The sequence below is a fragment of the Cyanistes caeruleus genome, chromosome 2 (genome assembly GCF_971803275.1).
Source record: "Cyanistes caeruleus chromosome 2, bCyaCae1.hap1.1, whole genome shotgun sequence".
Taxonomy (NCBI): domain Eukaryota; kingdom Metazoa; phylum Chordata; class Aves; order Passeriformes; family Paridae; genus Cyanistes; species Cyanistes caeruleus.
Window position 1 is genome coordinate 12,785,613 of NC_141702.1, and position 25,780 is coordinate 12,811,392.

The following is a 25,780-nucleotide window of genomic DNA, read 5'->3' on the forward strand; positions in this document are numbered from 1 at the left end:
CAGGCCTTTAAGCAAAAATTATTTCTAAATACAGGTTATCTACACTGGAAATTGAAGAAAGAGCACAAAGTCTTGGTCTGTTTGAGGTTTTGAAAACTAGTCCTGAAACCTTTCATGAACACATGGCTAAATATGTTTACCCAAGTATTGAAGGCCAAGATCACCAGCGGTTGCTTTACTATTTTACTCTCCTGGAAAACTGTGGCTGCTCAGAAGTCGTGAACCACACTCTTAAACCTGAAACTCACATCCGACTCCTGAAAAAATTCAAAGCAGTTGCACCAGGTAGGAGAGTACCTTTTTGTTTTCTTTAAAACTGTATTTATTTTTTTGTCATGTAAGTATCGGCATGATTATACTTAGCTAGTTTGTTTTCAAGGTAATAGCTTTTTTCTGTGTGCAAAGGAGATGAATAAAATTAATATAGCCATAAGTTTCTTCTCTTTGTTTTACTGGAAATTTATTTGATCACAGCAAGAAAAAACTAGTTAAGAACAGGTTTCTGTTAGTAATGCAAGTTAGAATTATTGGTGATATTTCATAATGAAATTTTAAATGAAAAATAGCAAGTTCCTAGAGTATCATTTCTAACACTACAAGTTTAATATGAATATTCTCAAAGGACTTAAGAAAGTTTACCTTTCAAGAGTCTGAATTACAGAACATATTTGGGACTTTGTGCATTTTGTGTTTGTTCATCTGAAAGAGGATAATTTTTTGTTATATTTTCCACTTGATGTTGCCTTCTGCTTCCCCAGAATTACAGTAGTGTCTGTAGCCCTACATTTTGAGAAAATTACTGTAAAATACACTACTGCTAAGGACTCTGAAGTTTTGACTACTGCTTTCAATTTGCTTGTTAGTTGGGTACTGTTGAATTTTCATTACACAACTCCAAATCCAGTTTCAGAATGAAAAATACACACTGTATGTCATTACCTCCTGTGAGGATGAATTAATTGAGCAATATTGGAACCTAATGTGTATTGGACACTAACTGTGCTGCAGAGTTTGAAAAGATGGTGCATATGAATTCATGTATTGCAGGAAGAAAAAAGTCAGTAACTTTTTTTGGAGAGAAGGGATAACCTTCAGTTCTTATTGACATAATTCAGCACTCAAGTCCTGTGATGCCTCAAGCTTTGTGATGCTTGCCCAAGAAAATTCTGCCAAGCAGTTACTGTTCACCTTCAAAGCTATTAAAAAAAAAGACAAAAAAAAGATGTCCAAGGACCATATATCAGACATAAATTAGTCAGTTTGTGTGGTAAAAAATTAAATCTTGTATTATACCCTCAGTCAAAATTCTCAGTGTTCAGCATAGTTTAGAGATAGGAGTTAAGGAGCAACAGCTGAGTACACAGGTTGCAGGCCCAAAGTATATGAACAAGAACATGACAATAGAAATCAGTTATCTTGGAAATTATAAGGAAAATATAATAGTGTCATTGCTAGAAATATTTCTGTTGTTGGTAAATTAATTTGTAAGGAGGTTCTTCCTCTAGGAAGCAGAGTAATAACATGAGTTTTGGTTATAGAAATATTGATGTAAATGGATCAGCATGTCCTATCTCTAGCTGACCTTATTTAGTTTACTTATGGTTAGTGCCTTGCAACTATTACTAAGTGGTAAGGGCCAGTTATTACATGATCAGAATACATAGTTTAAAGTAATGAAAACTTATGCCTTGGCTTCCATGAGGTTTCCTAGGGTTTACATTTAAGTTCTAGCATGATTCTGTATACTACATATATGTTCTTGGTTCTTTGAGAATCTGCTTTTTTTGGGTTGCATCATAGAATCACAGACTGATTGAGGGTTGGAAAGGATCAGAGAGATCAGCCAGTTCCAAACCCCCTGCCATGGCCAGGGACACCTTCCACTAGACCAGGTTGCTTAGAACCTCACCCAACCTGGCCTTGAGCACTTTCAGCAACGGAGCATCCACAACTTCTCTGGGAAGTCTGTGCCAGTGCCTCATCACCCTCACAGTGAAAGATTTCTTCCATGTATCTAGTCTAAATCTACCCCCTTTCAGTTTGAACCCATTTCCCCTTGTTGGAGCAATATAAAATGTTAAAATCTGTATCATGGACTGAGAAATTACACTTGCTCTGGGATATCAGAAAATCTACATCTGTCAGTACGTATGTTTGTAAGAGGGTATGGGCTAGAGTCTTTTTTACATATGCAGATGTTAGTGTATTCATTATTTTACATGTAATTGTGGAGTGTTAGATGATTTAATTATGAATAACTTTTACCTCTTTCTCCTTCTGTCACTAGGTCTTAATTACAAAAAACTAACAGATGAAAATGAAAACCCTCTGGAAACACTGGAGCCCACCCTTACAAGTCAAAATATCTTATCTATTTCCAAACTGGCTCCCAAAATTCCTAAAAAAGATGGCAGCATGCTATCACAAAGCTCTGTTTATACTGTGTGGTTACAAAAACTTTTCTGGAATGGTGATCACCATCTCATTAAAAAAATACCAGAAACCATGGATGAATGGCTACATGCATATGATATGTGTTCAAAATACTTTGATAGACTTGATCCAGATGACATTGTTACTTTCATTGATGAAATTACTTTTTCTTCCAAAGCTGTCACAAAGGTAAGCTGATATTTTTAAAGAATTTTAGTCCTCAGGTGAAGCATATAGTATATGAGTTCAATATAGTATCAAGAACAAAGTCTCAGTAAATGTTACAGTTTCCATTTTGCAGTATTTAAAGATAAATTTGTAAACCTACCTTCCTCTGCCTACTTTTTCTTTTTATGACTGCCACTATGAAAAGAAGGGATTTTTATTCAGTTAAGGGAGTTAGATCTGTGGATATAAGAGTTTTGATAGAACCCCAAAGTCCCTGTGTGCTCATTCAGCAGAGAAAAAGATACTGTGTATTTCAGAGTGGTTTGGGTTGGAAGAGACCTTAAAGACATCTAATTGCAACCTTCCTGCCATGGAGGGTTTGTGCATTTCTTCCATGTATCTAATCTATTATAAAACTGCCCAGTTTCATTAAAGCCATTCCTCTTGTCCTATCACTACATGCCATTTGGAAACTCTTGTACAGCCTCCTTTAGGTGCTTGAGGGCTGCTCTAACATCTTCCCAGAGCCTTCTCTTCTCCTTTCTGAGTAACCCCATCTCTCTCGGCATGTCCTCCTAGGAAAGGTGCTCCATTCCTCTGGGCATCTTTGTGGCCTCCTCTGGGCTCAGTCAGTCCCACTGTCCCTGTCTTTGTCATAGATGTTAAACAGTACCAGTCACAATACCAACTTCTGAGGAGTGCCACTTGTCAGTGCTCTCCATTTGGACTTAGCTCTTAATGCAACTCCTTGTATGCAGCAAACCCAGCCAATTCTTTATCCACCATGTGGTCCATCTGTCATATCCATCTCTCCAGTTTGTATGTCATGTGGAACAGTGTCAAATGCTTTGCACCAGTCCAGGTAGATGATGCCAGCTGCAGTTTCTCTTTCTTCATCCACCAATTCTGTAACCCTGTCAGAGAAGTCCACCAGATTTGTCAGGCACGATATGCCCTTAGTGAAGCCATGCTGGCTGTCACCAGCCATCTTTGGATTTTCTGTGCCATACCATAGTTTCCAGAAGGATCTGCACCATGATCTTGCCAGGTACCAAGGTGAAACTAACCAGCCTACAGGTACCTAGGTCATCCTTTTTTTAGAAATGGGGGCTGTTTCCCCTTTTCCAGTCAGTGGGAATTTCACCAGATTGCCACAACTTCTTAAATGGATGGACAGTGCCCTGGCAAATTCATTTGCCAGCTCCCTCAGAACCCACAGAAGTATCTCATAAGGACCCAGGACTTGTACACCTTCAGGTTCCTTAGATGGTCTTGAGCACAATCTTTTTCTGCAGAGGGATTTTCTTCGCTCTGCCAGTGCTTTCTGCAACTTGGGTTGCATGGCTGGATCACTTGCTGGTGAAGACTGATGCAGAACTGTTATTGAGTGACTGTTATTTTCTTTGTCTCAGGTAACCATATCTGTTATTTCCTTCCAGAGAGGACTCACATTTTCCCTAGTCTTTCTTCTATCACCAGAAGCTTTTCTTTTAGTCCTTGGTGTCCCTGGCAAGATTTAGTTCTAACAGTGTTTTAGCTTTCCTAACTTGTTCCCTGGCTGCTGGGACAGTTCCTCTGTATGCCTCACAGGGTACTTGTCCTTGCTTCCACCCTCTGTAGGCTTTCATTTTGGTGTTTAAATTTTTTCCAAGCGCTCCTTGTGCATCCCTGCAGGCCTCCTTGAGTTTTTTTTCCTGACAACATCTTGGTTGGGACACACTGCCTCTGCTCTTGGAGGAGGCTATCCTTCAATATCAGCCAGCCTTTTTGGATCTCTCTTTGCTTTATCCCATAGTACTCTACCAGGCAAATCCCTGAAGTCCAGAGTAGTGAATTTTCTGTGCACTCTCCTCATTGCACTATTGCAATCTTTGTGGCTATTGCAGCCCAGGCTGCTCTTGAATATCGCATTCCCCACCCCAGTCCTTCTTTGTTGATGAAAACAAGTTCCAGCACAGCACCTGTCCTAGTTGGTTCCTGTATGACTTGGAGAAGGATGTTGTCATCAATGCATTCCAGGAACTTCCTGGATTGCCTGTGTCCTGTTGGGTTGTTACTCCTCTAGTTACTGGGGTGGTTGTATTTATTTACTTGTGCTCATCCTAAAATTCATTGCGCCACAAGCTTGTGCTTAGTACCAGGCTTTTGCATTCAGAGTAAGATGTTCCACAGAGAAAGTATTCTGGCCTAATGCATGTGGTTTCTAAGCATTGTAATAATGTAAATTATAAACTATTGTAATCTCCATCTGGCTGAAAGCCTGGTTTTGAAATAATGCACTTTGATGTGTCTAACATATATTACCAGATGTGGAGTTTCTTTTTTGCCCAGTGAAACCTACTTGCAAGGATATTTCTAGCATAAAGTTTCACCCATGCTTTCTTACATAGCTTTACTGTGACGCACAAAAGAGAAATGAGATTTCTTAGGTTTTACCTTATTAAAAGATCTAGAGATGTCTTCACTAACTTTATCTGAAATGAAAAGGCAATAAAGTGTCCAGGGGTTTTTTGTATCTTTATTTTGGTTTGTGACAATTTTTCTGAGGCATTTATGCACCATATTTAATGAGGTGTATTTCAGTTTGTTCCCTCTCTGAATGCTATTTTAATATTCCCACAATATTAGGTTTACTAGAACCCATCTAACCTCTATCTATATCAGAATTTGTTGAAAAAAATTGTTAGCTGGGATAATAAGAAACTTTGTCAGCACAGAATTTGTGCTGTGATCTGACTGTCATGGTAGACCAGCACATTTTATAACTATTGTGTCAGCTGTCTCTGAAGCCTTTTTAGCAGAACTACTGTCTTGGCTTAGGTGTTTTGATGCCTTTTATCTCATAAAGGTACTTTTTCATGCTTACGAACAATGATTCAGACTCATCCTGAGATCTTAATTGCCAGACTTGACTCTGAACTGAGGAAGCAAGGGCATGGCTTGTCTGATGAAATACTGTCTTTAAATATAGTCACTGCAGCTGACTACTTAATACTCTTGCTGTTAATGTTTCTTGAGCACTTCCAAGTTATTTCTCATTTTCTCCAGATGAATGGTGCAGGGAGAGAGTGGATATCCTCCACTGTGTGTCTGTTTCAGAACACATTTATTATTTATTTTCCTTTGTTTCTTTTCTCTACTCTCTTGAGAGTAGGGAGTAGAAATAGCATGAAAGAAACACTAAAGGCAAAATGATTGTGGTTTGTGGTCAGGCAGAATTTTGTAGTAGAGATCTGTTAGATTTTTGGCCAGGAAAGATGCTCAAGAGGTGCTTGAAACAGTTGGTCAAATCATCTAATGTGCCATGCACTGGGTTTGGTATTGAAACAGCTGTTTAACCAGCTTGAAACTAGTTTTGCCTCAGGATCCTGTTCTGTTCTCAAGCAGAATTGTACAATGAGAAATTATCATTATAGACCCTGGAAACTTATATCTGAGGTCTCTTTCCTCTACCTTTCATCTGAAAATTGCTTCATACTTAAAAGCAGCCTTTTGGCTTGCACCAGTTACTTAAATTTTATGTGTTTTGGGGCTACTATGGTCATGTGCTCACTCTCTAATTCAGTACTTTCTTCCAGCCTAGTTCTGTGGCAAAATACTTTATCAATTTCCTATTCCCACAACAGATGCACATTTAGGTATTTCATGGAAGTGTTCATACTTAGTCAAAATGCAAAAAAACCATGGTCGTTATGAAATAATCTGTACTGTCACTGAGGCAACTGAACTTCCTCTCATGGAGGAAATTTGAGAGGGAGCTTACTATGAGATAATGCAGTAGGGTTTATAGGAGCGATGAGAGGTGAATTTTTGTCAAAAAACAAAAAAAACCCCAAATGTTGCATACTCTCTCAGGTCTCTCCCACTCCTTCAAAATGTCAGAAGAGGAAGGTGGAAAGGAGAGAAGGGAGACTATTCCATAATGATGAGATGCACTCCATTGTTATTCTTGTGGAATAGTATCTCCATTGAAAAACTCCTTTTGGTCAGAAACAATGGAGAAAAGTCTTGAGTGCTAAGGGGTAATGGGACATTGGTTACATAGCAGTGTAGGCTGTGTGAGTTCAGCTTCAGAGATAGCATTGCTGTTGTCACTCTGTGGGAACTTAGCAAACAGCCATCAGAATGTCTCCTGCTGTTCCACTGTGTCAGTAAGGAGCTGCAGTGGTGGACCAGCAAAGCAATAGGCAACTGCTTCTATTTGTGTGCCACTTGGATATGGAAAAAAACTGGGAGCAGAATGTGTAATTATGGAAAAGGGAATGAAAACACAGAGGTTTAGTGCTGGCTTCTGCAACTCCTTGTTCTTCCTGACAAAGACAGGAATGTGATGGGCTTTTACAAGGGGCCCTTTAATTCACCTGTTCCCTTCCAAAAACTCTTTGTTTTAGTTTTCTCATGAATTGGGCCAGCAGTGACTGACTGAGCAGTGCTTGACTGGACAGAGGGATTGATTGAATGTCTAAATTGGAGAAATGAATGAGGAGGTTGCATTTATGAAAAGGCAACTAACATTGTTACACTCACTATAGTTCAGGATGTGACGGTTTTAGGTACTTCTAGCTCTAAGGAGGCCAGAGATTCTTTTCTCCCATGTTTCTTAAAATCAGTAGAAACGAGTTACCATCTGGAAGATGAGATTCAGGTCCCAGGCCTTAAGGGTTCATGAAGTGGTGACATTGTGTGATAGGAACTGTATGAGCAGAGATGCATCATAGTGGGACTTCAGTAAACCATAGAACTGAAGTAACATGGTTAATGTAGTTGAAGAAGGTCAAGATTGATGCAATGTTTTTTTGTGTTTGTGGTAAATGAAACAGGCAAGGACCTCACTGCTTTGTCAGTGCCTTCCTCACACATTGAAGGACTGGAGTACTGATCCCTTAACCACAGAAGCTCACTGCTGCTAGCAGTTGAGAAGGTTCCTGCTTCTGGCGCTTCTACTCAGATATGCTTTTAGTGCTATAACTATTTAAGTTTTTCTGACTAAATAATAACTTACTTGATCCCTGTAATGTTAAGAATAGGCTATTTGCGTCTGTGGAACAGATTTCTTTCTAAATGGGAGATATTCCAAATATTCATTGGAATGACTGCTTATATTTTTGCATGCATTTTGAATCTGTCATCTTTTTTTCTAGCAGCTCTTTGCTTTTAAATAATACTGATGTCATAGTTTCTTAATTATAGCAATGATCATATCAACTTCTTATCGTGATGATTTTCCCATTTGTTCCTCTTTCTGTGATTTTTGCAAAGCATTTAAGATAGGGGATTTTTTTAAAAAAGTTGTTCATTGCTAGCATTTTGGTCATTGTGCACGAGTGTTGGTTATGTCTTTGAAGAACCATCTGTTTCAGAGCTCATAGGTCATTGCCCTGATGATTCTTTGATTAACAGTACCCTGGGAAAAAAGCTAGCAACAACAAAAACACAGCTGAAAACAATCCTTTTTAATCACTGTGTTTTCATTATTGAACACTCACTACAAATGGAGATTGGCACAATATATGTTGTTTAGGAAGAAAAGGCTACAGCTTTAGATAGGAAAAGCAAAATAAAAAGCAGTGGTGTCATCAGTCAAGTCTTCTGTAGAGAAAGAGAAGCTGAAAGTTTCCTTACATAGGTACTCCCTTGCAACCATCCATGGGCTGAGCCACATTCTTTCGGACTACAGCTGATGATGTTTTTTGTTTAACATTCCATCTTTTCTAAATTCTTTCCCAAATTCTGATATAAAATATTTAAAAGAACTTCTCTTGCAAAATTTTGAAATTCTCATTTCAAAATGTTGACTTATTTCCTCTGAGTCAGCAATACTCTTGATCATTTTTTCCCCTTTTTGCTTCCTCAAGCAGGAATACAATGTCCTCATTTTGACCACATACCAGACAGGTCAGGAATGGGAACCTGTTACAACTGGATATTGACCTGCATCGACTTGACTTTAAAGACACTAAATTCTGTTTAAAATAACTGTATAAAAAAAGATCAGTTTAAAAAAAAAAAGCCCAGAATATTGTTCACTGTCTTTTGTCTGGCTTATTGACTTAATGCTGTATAATACAGTAAGGAAAAAGACAGGGCATGACATTCACTGAAGGTGTACAAGAAATGTTCTTAGATAGCATGACTGCATTCAGATGTTACTTTTTGAAATTACTTGGCTTCATTTTATCACTTTTTATCACTGTGCTCCATTCAAGTCGGTTTGCCTTGCCTGACCTTGTTTTTTTTTTTTTGTTCAGGGATATTGGCAGTACTTCTTTTTCTAGTTTCAGTGCAAGGTACTTTCTTGTGCCTTTCATTTATATAGTTACTTTAATTAAATCTGCTTCAAGAGTGCATAATAGGAAACTTCACTAATATATTTTCTTTTAACTTTTTCCAGATGTATTTTACAGGGTCTGATAGGAATGAAGGTAATTTTCATATAGCAACCTTAATGGGGCTGTGCTTTGGATTGTGACTGAAGCAGTGTTGATACCACACTAGGATTTTGACTTGCTGCGTGCTGCTTGTACGGTGTCGAGGTTTAATTTTTACCTCAACGCCTCAGCCCTGAGTAGGCTGCAGGAAGGCAGAAAGTGGTTAAGGGACAACCAGGACAACTGACCAAAGCTGTGCTCAGTGACATCTAATGTCATGCTCAGTGGTAGCAAACAAAGAGTTGGGTAAGATTAGAGGGATGGAGCACCTCTCCTGTGAGGAAAGACTGAGACAACTGGGATTGTTTAGCCTGAAAAAAGAGAAGGCTTTGGGGTGACCTAATTGTGGCCTTCCAGTACCTGAAGGGAGCCTGCAAGAAAGATGGAGGCAGACAAGAGCATGTACTAACAGGACAAGGAGGAGTGAATGGCTTCAAACTGGAGAGTAGGTTTAAATTAGACATTAGGAAAAATGGTTGCCCAGCTGTGGATGCCCCATCCCTGGAAGTGTTCAAGGCCAGTCTGGGTGGGGCTTTCAATCTAGTCTAGTGGAAGGTGTCCCTGTCCAAGGCAAGGGGGTTGGACCTAAGTGATCCCTAAGGTCCCTTCCAACCCAGGCCATTCTGTGATCTGGCAGCAGATACAGGAGCTGTGCCCAGCTGTTCCATCTGAACATGAAAACCCATTTTTCATTATGAGGGTGAGTGAACACTGGTACAAGTTGCACAGAGGGGTTGTTGAGTCATCCCACATGGGAGATACTCAAGAGCAACCCGAACATGGTTCTTGGCCACTAGGTCTAGGTGGCTCTGTTTAAGCAGATACTCTTTGGAGGCCCCTTCCAGCTTTTGTGTGTTTCAGTGTTGCTGGGATCCCTGGTTCCTGTGCCATTAAAAGGAGTGGAGCTGCTTCCATAATCTCACACTTGCATGTTAATCACTGACAATAAGAGTAGCAGGGTCAGCATCTTCACATACAAGTAAATGTTACTTGTAGTATGCTTTATTAAGAAGTACTTACATACTCTGAGGAGAATAGGCTTATGTGAGATGAGGTTTTACCCTGAGGAGTAAAATCTGTTGAGGTGAAATAGTATGTGTTGTTCTTTAGTTTGAAAAGAGATTTTTAGGATTTTTTTATTACACATTATAGACTATAGATTTAAAAATCTTCTTTAACTGTAAAAGCTTTTTAAATATAAAACTTCACATACAAACAAAGCTTGAACTAGCCCCAAAGCTACATTTTTATCACTGGCTCTGATACCAAATCTCATTACTGCAACTGACTAGAAGTACAGAGGAGAGCTATTCATGGTTTGGAATAAAGTAACCAGAGGAGTGATATGTTCACAGTGCTGAGTTTTGGCACTGTGCAAATCTGAATGCAAAATTAAAGCAGGCTTGGGAAAAGCCTGAATTTTCTTTCTTTCTTTTTTTTTTTTAAGTCTGAATACTTTATTCTGATTGTGCTTATGGCAAAATGACTTCTAAACTGGCAGTATGTTGACACTGTTCTCTAGGATGTAAGTTAGATGGAATACTTAAATTGTTTGCCTATTACATATCTCTTAATTGCATTTTGAACATTAGAATGTACACCAAAAGAGGAAAAAATGAAATATGCAGCTGTTTTCTTGTTTTATCAAGTTTACAAAATGTTATATAAATCCAGCTGTAGTTGTTAGATTTTAATATGATGTGGGGACTATGAATTTTTCCTTGCATAGAGTAAAACCTGATATTGAGGCCTTGTTTGCAGTAACAAACTCAATTACTTTGAGTGGGAATGGAACTCTGTTGCAATTGAAACTATATAGTAAAATTCCCTTTGTATTGTGTTAAAACTGGCAAACTTTCTTAGCTCTAATAATAATGCATTTATTTTGCTTTCGTCCATAAAAAAATATCCATTAGACCATTAGTGTGGTTCACACTCATACACAGCACACTAAAGCACAAAAATACAGGAGTAAATTCTAGATCTTTAACTTGTGACTTTTTATCTAGGTGAGAGGCAGGGGAAGCATGTAAACTGTAAAACTTTCCACTAAAAAATCCTTACCTTTCATGGCTTTGCAAGTAGCTAGTTTAATTCATGATGTAAACATCTCTTGGACTTTGTATGAATAATGCTGTAGCAGTTTATTTGCCCTCTTCTGTGATAATTCCTCTTATTTCTTATTCACTGTGTCATGCAAATTCAAGGGGGTTTTTTTCATTTCTTGTGTATTTCAACTTGAAAGTTAAATTTGCATATGTCTTTGTTCAGTATTCCCATCACTAAAACACCTGATGGTAAAAGTACCTAATGCTTTGGGTTTAGAGTTCAGGCAGGGGACATTCCCATCCATTAGAAAGTATATTGCAAGCACTGTTAAAACTGTACTTGCAGTTACAAATGAACAAATCATACATGAATGTCTAAAATCATACTTTCTTTTGGACGTTTTTAAAATCATAGACTTTCTTTGGGACTTTGAGCTGAAGCTGTGTCTTTCCTGAAACAGGAAGGTTAGACTTTGTTTCAGTTTAATGCCTAGATACAGCTAGTTGTACAGGTCTTTTAAAGTACTGAATAGTTACTGTTATTTTCTATAACTTGGGCTTTAAATAGATTGATTTAAAAATTCTCAGTCATTCTGGGGCTCTTGCTTATGGTTATGGTCTTAGAGATATATTTTAAGTAGCAGTTTAAACATGGCAGAACTAACCTTAAGTGAGCTATCAGTCACCTTTGTAAAATGTTTCTCAGATATCTCTCAATGAAGAGTTAAAAATCAAAGATTATAAGGTGTCAGTCTAGAAAAAATTAAATATTATTAGGAAAAGAACTTCATATGGTTTAAAATGAACATGAGTTAGTAAAAAGATCAGTAAAAAGAAGGACAGCAGAAGAAAGTAATGGAATGTTGATCACTTTTTTAATGAATGACATGTTAGAAACAAAGTTGTTTCCTATTAAATACTTCATTTAGTTTTATGCTGTGTTGTGGGGCCAGCTGACCTCTTGGCAATGCTGTAATACAAACAGTAGTGTACAGGTAATGAATGAATAAATAACTGAGCAATCTTTTTCAGTTGCCTGTTGAAATCAGGATAGAAGTGACTAAGAAAGCTATTAAGGCAGTCAAACATCTTTCAGAGAAATCAAGAAAAAAAACTTCAGATCATGATGTGAAAGATGCTGAAAACCCATCTGCTGCTTATGAAGAAACTCTGAATCATTTGCAACAATCTCTTGCTCATCTGGAAACACTCACTCACAGTTTTATCACTTACTTGAAAAGCAGCGAACAGGTAATGATTACTGATCAAGGACTTGCTTTGAGTATTACCATGACTAGTAGCGATAGACATCAATCTTCTGTCATATTTTATTAATGTTTTCTACCTTTGCTTTTGTTGACCTGGGGTTTGAAAATTTGAAAGTTCCATCAATCTTTTCTTTTTCTCAGTATATGTTAATTCCTAACAGAAAGGAAGACTGATACAGCCCTGTAAATAAGTACACTGATTAGCTTTCCAAAAACTATCTGTTCACAGGATACACTACAGAAGTATGGCTATTTCTATGATCTGTCAAGGTCGGAGAAGGAAAAAATCCATGAGCAAGCAGTAACTATGTGTATAGATGGTCAGCCCCTGGACATGGTGCAGCAGTTGTTACAGGTGGCTGTTGGAGATCTGGGCCTTTCTCCCCAGGATATTGTCCAATGTGCTATTAAAAAAATTGTAGGTATATTAAGGTAAGCACACTTCCTCAGTTAAGCACAAAAATATTTCTTCAGGATTTTTGAAGGTTTTTTTTATGGATGGTTGAGTTGGTGTGTTAGTTTGTTATGGTTTTTGGTTGGTTGGTTTGTTCTGTTATTTGCAGTGAATACTTGTTTGCTTTTAATGCCTGGATTTTGCAGTAATGTGAGAGTTCTTTGATTATGTTTCTGTTTACCGATAATTTCACATTTAGTTATATTTTTACAAGTTGGGGAAGTCTGAACAATTTGAACAAAATAAGAGCTTATCCTGTTCTTAAAGTTTTAAGAACAGTGTTTTGTTTTTAACCAGTGTTAAAAAGCACTGGTGCTTTTTAGTTAAAAGCATTGGCTTTACAGCATTGTTCCATTATGTGTATGTGCCCTTGTGAATTTTTGTAACATTTACAACTGCACATAATTCTTCCGTCTTAAACAGAGTTAAAAGGCATGTTTATTGGAAATGGTAACTCATGCAGGCATTTGGGCAGCAGAGGCTTAGTGCTTCTGCACAACAGTATGTCCTACCAGAAGTTGTACAATTTCCATCTTTGGAAAGCCTTTCTGAGCCTTTTCTGGGAGCTGGGGGTTTTTTGTGCTGGTTGGTTTGGTTCATTAGAAATATTTTATTCCCCCTCATTTTTTTAAGGGAGTGCAGAGAAGCAGGCGAAGATAATTTTATATCATCCATTATAAATTGAACAGTTCCTTCTCATTTAACTATTCATACAAAACTCTCTTCTGAAGTATTTCTGTTTTAAAGAGATACATGCAACAAGTATGAAAGAGAATTCTGCTGTTAGATGTCTGGTAAACAGTGTTTAGCACTTCTAAGACCAGTTTACAGAGATAAAACTTTGAGAATTTATCCTGTTGTTCTGCATGCAGAAAAATTATATGGGCAGGATGATCTGAATGCACACACCAGGAATTGGAAAACGAGTCTAGCATGGAAAATTTTCTATGTCTCTACTTTTTCTTCAGCATGTATATATTACAGCAGATTGAAGTGCCACAGATGAAAAGAAGGCAGCCTGTCAAATTGTTTGCAGTCCTCTTTGGCAGAAAATTGATTTCTCCTGTCACTCAGTTTAAGAGTGTTCACAGCATCCTCAATGATGATAGAGCTTTTGCACAGCAACATAAGTAATACAGTCTTTCTTCTCTGGGTTTGTCCATTTGAAGAATAATTTATCTTTAGGTAATAACTGTCCTGCTGTTCCTGACTAGCAATGTGATGTATCTGGATACAAAGCTCACAAAGTCCAGTTATTTTGACTATAATGAGTCTCATTAACATGCAGAGTATGAGAAACCTATCAAAATTCTCCTTACTACTCTGCTTCTTATCAACACTTTTCTGTGAACTGAATTACTTGTTCTTTATATGCATTGCAAGGCTGGAATGACTGTAAGTTGATTTAATGTTCGGGGACAGTGATCATCCCAAGTAACTCCTATGCAGCCCTTCACTGGAAAGAGGGGAATGACTGTCTCATCGAGAAAACTGTAGTGGCAAAGATGGGCAGATGAGTTTGAAGTTTCAATTAAACTTGTTTGGTGTGTGATGTGACCTAATGTGGTCCGTAGAAATATTCCACTCCTACTCAGCTGTTTTTTTGTGAAGGGAAGGATAATTTCATATCATTATGAACTATGGAAAGTTTGTCTACTACAATGATAAAGAGCATGAAGTGAAAACCTAGCATAAAATAGAAAAATACTTAATATCCTCCCTATGATGCAGTTCAGAAAGAGTTAATATTAGAAAGCAATAAATATAATTTAAATACAGGGAGAAATTAAAAGAAATATTGTTGCTTGGTATCTCTTAAGCCTGCTGGTATTCATGTTGTTTCTGTGAGTAAAATTGGATTCATCTCTGTCCTATTCTCAGATGTTCACTTTCAAGATACTACACAAATTACAACATTTCGTTCAATACTTGCATTTCTGCAATTAAAGAGGTAGTCTTGCCAGTGTAGCTTGGAAAAGCAGACTTTTACTCAATAAATGCAACATATGTTACACAGTGGTTATTTTATACATTAGTTTTGAAAGAGATTGTGTTGGAAAATTCCTTCTTTGACAATTAACCTTCAAAGTAGCAGTTGTAAGGCTGTAACAGTGAACTTGGATTTTCTCTAGCTGTGGTGACAAGGAATATAATTAAGGTATTGCAAACACAAGTGAAAGAGGCCTGTATGGATACAAAAAATTATGGTACTGTCAGTGATCTGCCTGAAAATTAAGCAACAGTCCACCACTTCTGTGACTGAAAATACACATCCTTTCTTTCAGTTGCATTAACTACAACCATCCTTCAAACACTGTAAAATATCTTTTGTTATTAGCATATATAGTCATTCTTGCAGAAGAACCTTTTAGAAAGTAAAGTCTTCATGAAAGCTTAAGTTACTTTTTGGCTTCATTTTATAGCAGTGTATGATACGACACGCTTAACAAATTTGATACCTTCTCAGAAACAGATTTTTTGTTAAATATAACATAGCTATTTACCTAATTCAAGATTCTGTGATTTATAAGAGCAGTATTGGCCTCCAGTTCTTTTAATTACTTTTGTCTCAACTTTCTAGTTCTGGCACCCAAAATTCAAAATATAAACTCTTGCACTGGTATCTGTAAAAGCTCTCTAGCAGAGCATATTTTCATACTTTACATGACTTATGTATTGTGTACTTCATTGTTCGCATGTAGAAACAGCGATTATAAATAAAAATCAGTTGCCTCTTTCTTCAGTAGAAGCTATGAACTTGTGGAAAGCAAAAGTTATTAATACTATTAATATTATTAATATTTTAGCAACAATGGTTGCCGGATTAGCCTTACCTAAGACTCAGTTTAATTCCTTGCTGAAGATCACTCGCGTGATGGATGGGAAATGTTCCATGATCCATGACTGCAGGCATGTCTGTGGTTGGTCAGTCAGGAAAGACACTTCGTTGAAGACTTTATGGTCCCCTTCACTTGCTGCTCCTAGAGTTCTTCTCTTGGATGTCCACAGAGATAGAGTGGTTCATGGAATTTTGAAAGCATTCATTAGGCAGTGAGCAGGAAAGCTTTGGTGAATTTTTGAGTTCCTTACTTAATGCCCAGTGTTCTCTGAAATCCAGCTTTGTTAGAAAGAATAGCTACATTAACAGGAAGAAAAAGTCAGATTTTTTATTACCTTATTTGAGCAGGGGTCATACAGAGTAATTTTGTAACTTGTATATAATGATTTTATGGTATTTTGGATGGCAATGATGGTTTGCCATTAAAACATTTTTCCCCAGCTTTGAATGATCACACCCATCAGTATGTTATTTCCTTATTTTCCTCATATTTAAATATGACAAAGCACAATCAGAAAGAGGAAAATAAAGCTGGAGTATTTTCAATGAATACAGTAATTAGGTTAAAAAATTTAGATTAAGTTAATTCATTCTTCCAAGCCTTCTTTGTGCTTTATTCTGTTTGCGGAATGTGATTAAATATACATCACTTTTTCTGACACTGAACTGGAATCAAAATAAGCCTTTATCTGTGTAATTACACCAAGCTCATACCTAGGAGTTTTGAGGTGAGCACTGAATCATGTTCTCTTGTTTAAAACATTGATAAAATAGCATATAATCTGTGTGGAAGACTAATCCTTCATTAATTATATTTGTTTCTGTTAGTAGCTGCTTATTTTTAATCATTAATTATTAAGAAAAGAACAAGGCAGCAATCTGTGGAAACTTGACAGGATTATTTATCTCATGAGCTGTCATCTCTTTTTTGTTCTTCTAACCACTAGGCAGTAAAGGCAGTACTAAGCTTAACAAATTGCTAGCTTTCAATCTTATTAGATTTTAAAAAATATTTCCTTATTCTAGATAACTGTAGCTTACTGTTTAGATTAACCTTCTTTCTCCTTTCCTTGAGCGTAGTAAAAGACATTTATCTGTGTCTGACAAACTTGAAGCTTCCTGTAAATGTTCATACATCTGTTGTTCTTGAAAATAGGCTTTGCAGATGTATTGCCAGAAACAGTGATATTTTTGTTTGCAGAAATGCCCATTGACTTCTGCAGATACATTTCTTTTGACCCCTTTTGGGTTGGGTTTGTTTGTTTGGGGCATTTTTGTCTTGTTTTAGGGTTTTTTTGAGGAGCTCAGAGCCTGCTTGGAGCTAATAACTTTCATTTCTGATTAGAGAGGTGAAGGGTTTTTGAAGAGAAAGGACTAGGACTATCCGGAACTGATCTCTGAATTGGGGTGTCCTTTGATATGATAGTTGTTCATGTACACTAAACATAAGTAAGTGCAAGTAGAGCAGTAAGAACTCACTTTCTGTATACTGTACAATCATATAATACTTTGGATTGGAAGGAACTTTTATTATCTTGGGCAATGCCCCCTACAATGAGCAGGAGCATCTTCACCTAGATCGGGGTACTCAGAGCCTGTCCAGTCTGTCCATGAATATTTCCAGCAAAGGGACATCCACCACATCTTCTGGCAATCTCTTGCAGTATCTCAGTGTAAAAAATTCCTGTCACCATTTTTGTTATAATCCCCCTTGAAGTACTGATGGGCAGCAAACGTCCTCTTTGTTTCTGTTTAAATACTCATTCTCCTCTTAGCATGCGAGTTTTATAAGTATTCCAGTTATCTCTTGATATACCTTGTTAATGCCCTTTGTAGATGTGTTTTCATTACAAACTTAATTGAAAAAAAGGCACAAAAAAAATATGGAAAGTTTAAATCTGGCCTGTAAACAAATCACTAGCAAAGTGGCTTATAAAAAGAGCATTAATGAAGTGCCTTGTATCTGTCTTCACTCCAGGGACATAAATAAATTTTTTTTAGCTTTTTGTTTTTAAAGGAAATTGCAACCATCTCCTAATGCACATAGCCATAGCCAGTTGCATAAAATGATCATTTGAGTACTGGTCTGCTTTTTTACCATTGCCACGCTTCTGCCATATGGTGTGTTTTGTTTTTTTTCTTTTTCCTAAACAGAGTGTTCAGTTCCTTCATGTCTCCTTTCTGAGAAAATACACTTTCCTTTTTTTTTTTCTTCTGAGAATGAATTTTTTTTTTTTGTTTTGGTAAAAGTGGATTTTATCTTTTGACATACCATGTCTCTGAGAATTTAAAACCCTGAATATTTCTATTCTGTACTATAAATTATAATTTGATTGTTTCCAAGTATTCTGAAGATGTTTAGAAAAATATCTAGATTTAAGCTTCACTCTTAAAGTTATTTAGTTACCATATGCTAATACTGGTACTAAGAACAGCTTTTCTGTCAGTCATATGTACAGTATCTTTTGAGAAAAAGATTAGTGTCAACAGTCTTCTACTCCTGTTTCAAATTTTAGGAATACAATATAATAATATAAATTGAGTATGCTAAATTTTCATTATGCAACAATCATCTTGCATCTGTTCTGAATAGAGTCCTATTGATTTTTAATCCACTGTTGTTCACTGGAGTGCTGGCCACTTACTAAGATAAAAATATGAACAATGAAAATTCTGAATGCAAGAAGGCATTTAAGATTATAAAGATTAAGGTCTCTAATATATATATATATATAGGATATGTATAATTTATAGAAAACATACCTTACTGATGCAGTAAATGACAAAATTGTAAATATTCTCTCTTTACAAAAAATATTTTGCAATATCATGGTAATTTTTGCATGTTACTATCAGCTGTGTAGTATTTTTGCTTTAGAACAATCAAAGTAGTCTGGGCATGTGTTTGTTATTGGTAAGAGCAGATCTAGGAAGAGGCTGACATTTTTAGTAGCAGAAGAGCTTTGATATGATGATGAACTGTAGGGAAAATGCACTTTTTCTCTGGGTTTTTTTGAATCATCTGCAGTCAGATAACTTGATAACTATTTGCCTTTTTTTCGCTTTCTTTAATGCAGCTTTGACAAACTTAAGACAGGCAAAGCTGTCTTTCCAGTTCATCCAGGCTTCATTTCTGCAGCAGTGGTTTCCATGGGGAGACACTGTGTATTTTGTTGGAGCACCAGGGCAAAATCTCTCCCTTTCTCAGCACTGAGTCTGTTTAATGGAAATCTTAGCTGAAAGTGTACTTTCCTACAAAGGGGCTTTGGGCTGGTTGTTTGTTTGTTTGTTTGCTTGACCCATTTTTTACAACCTTTTAACCTCCAGAAGAAAACTGTATTTTTAATTGAAACATCTGGTAGGAGTGATGGACATTTTTCTATTCCATACATGCACAGAGGCTGCTGTTCCATGATGGCTTGACCCCAGAGAAATCAGCAGATAGGATGCTACTGACTCAGGTTACATTTGAGCTCATTTAAGCCAACAGTGATACTGCAAAAAGATTCAGACAGAAAAGATAGTGACATTTATGTATAACTTGAGGTCTGTTTAGTTCATATTGATCTTTAAGGTAGCTAGATTACAAGTGAATATTCTGCTAGCCTAACTAATCTGTGTTAGAAGCATTAAACTTTAACTATACTTTTTCTTTCAAGCTTCATTTAAAAGTTTAATATTTTTTCCCCACTCTTTCTTGTTGCTTTTTGCATTACTCTGACATAAAAATAAAGGTACTAGTTAAGAAGCAAAACTGGAAAATTCTTACTGAACAACTGATTTAAATCATACAGGTACATGAGATAAAATATTAAGGACAATTTTAATGGTAACTTTGTCTTCCCTTAACAGTGGAAATGGTGACTCATCTACAACAGAGAAAGATCCACTTGGAGTCCTTGAAGGTATAATTTCTGCAGTGCATGCAAGCGTTGAAAAAGGGTAAGAGCTTCCTCTGGATTCTTTGGGTAAGACTTTGAAAGATGCTTCTCATGAAAGCTTTGAAGGTGCAGTACTGAATATGGATGATTTTTCTTCGTGGATATATATAATGGGTATGCACTTAATTTTCTAAGACTTTATTCTGGAATGGGCTATCATTTTTCATATTCAAAATCTGAATCCTGAAAGAAACCTTTACTTGGTCATGTGTAAGAAAGCACTGAACCTAAAATTTAGATGACTTTGTATTACAGTGAAATGAGAAAACAGCTTTTCATTTGTGACTACTGCAGATTGTGTATCTAACAGAAACGTGTCACTGTTTTATTTTCAATTTAGTTGATAAATTGCAAATAATAATGATTCACTTTCAGATATCTGAATTTAGATATCTAAGTTTGTCCATATTTATAAGGTATAGTGCAGAAACAATTTCCCAAATGCTGTACGATGCTTTACCACATTGTTTCTCCTCTTTTGAGAATATCCTTACTTCCGATCATACATGGCCTGTATGTCTCACTGACATTTTGCATTTCACTCCCTGTAAAGACAAGGAAGAAACAAACAAACAAACCAACAAAACAAAGAGCTCATTTTCTTCCCTAGATGTACAAACAAAGAATTTATGTATAATAATGATAATAAAATCTTACACTTTCTGGTAGCCACACGAAAACAGTTATACTATTTTTTGAGGCTTCTTCAATGAAATTAAATTAGTTGAACGTTGGATACTGAAGTAGATTGATGTAAAAATTTGCAGTAAATATAGTGTGCAGTATTCTAAGATATAATGGATGAGTCAATGCCTGTTCTGAGATGCAGTTTCTGGAGTCTTTTATTTGTATACTTCATCAGCATTTAACTGCTGAAACAATAAGCTGGAGTGAACGTAACTATGATTGCAAGAGATTGTTTATATTCCTTGAAATACTTATTACCTTAAAACTCAGCTAATCAATTTACAAAACAGAAATATTTTCCTCAGGAAAACATATATGTGCATCAGGTGCAAGCTCTACAAACTCTTCAAATATTCCAGCAAGTTCCTTTAGTTCCCAGACTTCCAATTTACAGTTTGAATGCCACCTGTTCAGCAAAGGCATGTCTAATTCAGCTGGAGTTCTGAGCTAACAGCATCATTCAGACAATATAACGCCTAAGTAAAATTGAAATCCTTGTAATATGAAAACCTCAGATGTCAATGTTTATTATTTCATAGCTGCAAGACAGGTTAACTTGGTATTTTCTGTCTCGTATTACTTTCCCATCTGTCTTGTTAAGACAAATAAGGAAACATTAGTTACAAATCACACTCTACCAGGAGTCACTTGCTTGCCTTCTTTTTTTAATAAAAAAGTTTGCTTGAGTTTAAAATATTACTGAAAGTTAAAACAGCATTTACTGATTCGGTACCTGTTAGTCTATAGCCTCCAAGGGACATCACAGATTATTCTGTCTCCAGTTGTGAACTGGTTGGTCAGTTCATGGTGCTCTGTGAACTGTGAATGCTTCCACACAGTTAGAATGCACTTGATATAATTTCACTTTCTGAATCAAATTATATACTTAAAGAGTTTATATAATTAACAAAGCTGACCCCAAAGTTTAGCGGTTTTAACAGTTCTCTTTTTTTCTTTCTAAGGATTTTGGGCATTTTGCAATCATTATCATGCTAAGAACGTAGAATGATAAAGCTGGTTAGAGATGGTATAGAAAAAAAGGACATAGGGCTAGAGCTGCAACTGGGAGAAAATAAATTTGTGTGTGTGGAATGGAAAGAAAGGGCTTGTAAGGGAAGAAAAAGAGTGCAGGGTGACAGTGTGAATAAGCATTCAGAGATAAAAATGTCATACTAAAAATGCAAGTATTCAAGCTGGTTTTCCATGATGTCAGATGGTATGGTAGTACAGGAATCAGTGAGGCCCAGGCACCATGAAAAGACTTGGATTTCCAGATGCTGAAACCCAGCACCATTGTATGGTACCAGGGTAGTTTGTGGAAGAATATGGAAGTGTACAGGTGGATTCCTATGGTATTACATGGTCATTTGAAGTCCAGAAAAAGTTCTTACACCTTCAGCTCCTGATTTACAAGGACTGGTTTCTCTGCAGCCTGACATGGTTTGATCTTCCATTTCCTGGTGTTTCATATTTCTTACATATTGAATGTGCCTGTTAAGTTTTAAAAATGAATGTAGTATTTTCATTAGGATTATTACCTGAAACAATTTAACACAGTATTGTTTCATTACAGGGAGAAAATAGTTTCTTCAGATGACCTCCTGGAGTGGTTGAGACCTTTCTGTGGCGACGACTCCCTTGCAGTGAAGCCTCGCATCAGGGTATTGCAAATTCTGGAGCAAGCCTTCCATCTCAGTGATGAGGATAGCAAGCTACTTGTGTACTTCAGGACACAAGCTGTTCTCAGAGCTTGCTGGCCTGAAACAAAGGTATTAACACTGATTGCTGCAAATTACAGCATTAGACTCCTTTTATGTGAGAATTACATAATGAATCACTGTGTATAGTTGTGATGCATCCTGCTGTCTGGAAACTAATCCTACTGTCCTTTCTAAATCAAGTTTCTGATACATTCTGATTCTTTGAAAAACAAAGTTATATAAAGGTAAGGGACTTCTCTGATGTTTGTTTAGGATCAGGAGTACATAATACTGAACTTGATTGAACACTAGTGATTTTCTTCCATGTTAAACATTGATGTTTTTGTAACTTTCTTTTCTGACCATTTTTTTTCTGTCAATTTTCCTTCCCTCTTTATCTTCCACTTGGTGTCACATTTTATTCAGAATTAGAATGATAATTGCTGGCCACTGTCTTTTTTTCTTATGCCTTTAAATATTACTGCATGAATATGTAGCAGTTTTGAAATCATGTGAATAGCTCTTGCTGCATGTAGAATTCTTCAGAAGCAGTTACTTTTTGTTCATTTTCTAAGTGCCTCCCCCCATGCCAAGATCTTACAGAACAAAAATAGAATATTTCTAATAGTTCCCAAAAAAATCTATGAACAAACCCACTTTATATTCATATAAAACAAAAGCAATATCTGAGTTTTGACTTGCTGTGCTAGATTCATCCAAGGGAACAATCCTAATAAAAATCTTAACAGGAAAAGAAAGTACTTATCTCTTGGTTTCTTTGGAAATGACTTTTTCTTTCCTATTTACAGTAATACCAGCATTTAACTCCTCAACTACTGTTCAGGTGTCTGTCATTGAATTCTTCATCTTCAGTTCAGTCCTTTGTCAGCATTTGTGTTGCCTGTGACCTGCTTTCCAATCCAAAATCAGTTCCAATTATAAAACATTCAACTAGAGTATGTCTTAAGAAAAAAGCTAGAGGTAGATAATAGCTTTCAGCCATGTTTGTAGAAGACAGAAAAATAAGCTGTATTTGACAGAAGCCTTATGAGACTTATTACACTTGTGATTTTACCTTAAATATCAAAATTTATTTTCTCCCATAATCTTGTAAGTCAGACTGTATACAACTTTGCAAAAGGAAAAACCCATCCGTTTAGTCACGGAACCAAATTTTAGGACTTCCTTGAATGCATTTCATGTTCTCCTGGCTCACGTGTAGCTCACTGCCCACCAGAAGCCCCAGGGCCCCCTCAGCAGAGCTGAGACAGCCACAGCTGTACTGTCCCCACCTGTGCTGTTCAGGTGCAGCACAGCTGCTAAACCTTGTGCAAATTTTGCTGGCTCAGTCTTCCAGCCTGTTCAGGCCTCTCCATATAATCAGTTACTTCCTGTTTCCTGAAGGGATTTTTAGAATTCTCCTAATTTCCAGCTGGAAAATGTGGTTTTCTTTTTTGGGGGAAGTTTGTACTGACTGAGCAACAGTTCATCTGCTCATAACAGGTTGCTGATCACTTCAGTGCTTTACACTTTTGCTGATGAGTAAGCAAGTAGTACAGGACATGTAAAAAAGCTTGAATAATTCACTAGATAAGATCAAACCTTTCAGAAATAACTATGAAAAATATGTACACAACACTGAAATACTCATTTCTCTGCATATACTATTTATTATTTGGCTAAGTGTAAAAATAGCTTTCAGGCTTAACAGTAAAAAGTGAAAGCAGTGTTTAAATGTACATACATAAAAATCATTGTTTATGCACCCCAATTTCTGCTACAGAGTGCAGTTGTAAGAATCCTGTTGGAATATATTAAAAACTATTCTCATTTTCATGTCAGCTCAAGCTCAGTGTGGTTGATAAGAACCCTCTCTTTTCTTCAAATATTTTGTGCTAGGTAACTGATGTGTTGTTTAGACACAAGAGTCATGTTGGTTTGTCCTTTAGATTCCTGGCACTGAAATTCAAATGTCCAAGAAAACAAATAAGTGGTCTTAAGTAAGCAGACTATTTATTTTGCATTTTTTTTTCTCTTTTAGTCAGCTGATGTCAAATAGCTAGTCTGCAAACTGATACTAGAAAAGCAAGTGATAGCCTTGTTTGAAATCTTAAGTTTGCATATTTTGTGAATTAACAGACAAGAATAATATCATCATAAAATAGCAGATTGAAAACTAGATGTTTCCCAGTCCTTCAGGTGTGTTAGTGGAACAAGAACCCTGCAGAAGTCAGTTCTTACATGACTGCTGAAAAGCAGGGAGAGATTTCTATATGAGCTTTGGCAGAGCATTGTAGTTAAGTTGCAGTTTTCTTGTGCAAGTTCACACTTCAGGGGCAAAGACCTTTAAAAGCAACCCTGTTTTACAGAAAGGAGTATTGAAGGACAGCTTAAAAGTTTAATCAGATTGCTGAGTAAACGTGGATGAAGTAGACGGGAGGAATCACATCTTTCAAATTATGTCAGTCTGCCCACCTTGTCTGTAGACATCACTTTCTCTAGTATCACTAGATGTTTATTAATCTGGTCATCCTTTCTCATCCAGCAAAATAATTGAAAAAAAAAAAACAAACCCACATTTAAAACAAGTGTGGGGGGAAGGGGCTATGGATTAAATGCTGGTTTTAGATTTTACAGGGATGTGTTTAATGGTTGTTTGTTTTCAGGATTTTTGAACAAACTTTAAATTGCAAATAGGGAAAAAAATGTATTCATTATCTTGCCTCCAGATTGTTGTATTATTACTTGCTTGGCATTTCTTACATGCTTTTAGGGGATCCCTCTTTTCCTATACCATTCCTTGGCACATAAAGGGACAGCAGATATTATAAAGTATGGTTGTGGATTTATATTTAATAAAGATAATTTTAATGATATTGCAGTGTTCAATTACCAGAAAACGTGTGAAAGCCACCCTCAGTGTGTCTACTAATCCTCTTAGACAGACTTTGCATACATCAAGGAGGGACTTAATATTTAATTATGCTCTAGGTGCTGTAAGTAGTGGTCCCACAAATCAATGTGCTGGGAAACAGGCCAGCTCTTACAAAATTAAAAATGTACTTTATGGAAACAGCTACCTATCAAACACTCAGAAACACAGTGATTTCCAGTTCTCTAATGATTAGTTAACAAAATTAAAAATTCAGGGGTCCTCATTTTTCAAAGGCTTGAGAGGCTTTAATTCACATTCCAGTAGCATCCCACGCTATGGAGGAGGAGGAGGAGGAATGCCTTGTTTTAATCCCCTTGATGAATTTTATCTGAGCTCTTCAGGTTCTGTAATTTTCTAGTTAACTGGTGCATGAAAAATATGGGTCAAAATACCGACTTTTTATATATTAAAAAATGTTGGAGTGGGAAGAAAGACATAGTTTAGAATGTTGGTATCAAAATTTATTTTTATTCATCTTAGATGGGAAATCCATTTCTTTTCAAATAATAAATATTATATAGTCTGTAATAACTCAGTAGTGTCTAACAAGTCTAAAATGTCAGCTAACAGGTTATGTGTGTTTTTGTGTGTGTGTACTTAGCTGTTCAGCTCAGTGAGCAGTTACAAGGCACAGGTTACAGAAATGAGTTAGGGTTTGCCCCAGGAAGTTACAGTGGCACTAGCAAAGCTTCTGTAAGTAAAGCAAGGCTTACTTTAAGATGCGAAGTTATTCATTGTGAAGCTTCTACAAGACACACCTTTTCTTAAAAGGATTGTTTCATTATTATGCAAATGCAAAATGTAATTACTACTTGCATGCCACTTAAATGCAAATAGCTTTGTCATTTAGAGAAGGTAATCTCATTTAGCCTTCCTCCT

General features: G+C 36.5%; 1 protein-coding gene across 1 annotated transcript in view; it reads left to right on the forward strand.

Moving 5' to 3' along the window:
- Window positions 1–25,780, forward strand: part of NBAS (NBAS subunit of NRZ tethering complex) — a 160,696-nt gene that overhangs the window by 103,106 nt on the left and 31,810 nt on the right. Inside the window, exons 43-48 of the mRNA XM_086875837.1 lie at window positions 35–285; window positions 2,288–2,622; window positions 12,110–12,328; window positions 12,575–12,777; window positions 19,491–19,580; window positions 21,840–22,035. Coding sequence (XP_086731963.1) covers window positions 35–285; window positions 2,288–2,622; window positions 12,110–12,328; window positions 12,575–12,777; window positions 19,491–19,580; window positions 21,840–22,035 — 1,294 coding nt within the window. The remainder of the gene's footprint in view (window positions 1–34; window positions 286–2,287; window positions 2,623–12,109; window positions 12,329–12,574; window positions 12,778–19,490; window positions 19,581–21,839; window positions 22,036–25,780) is intronic.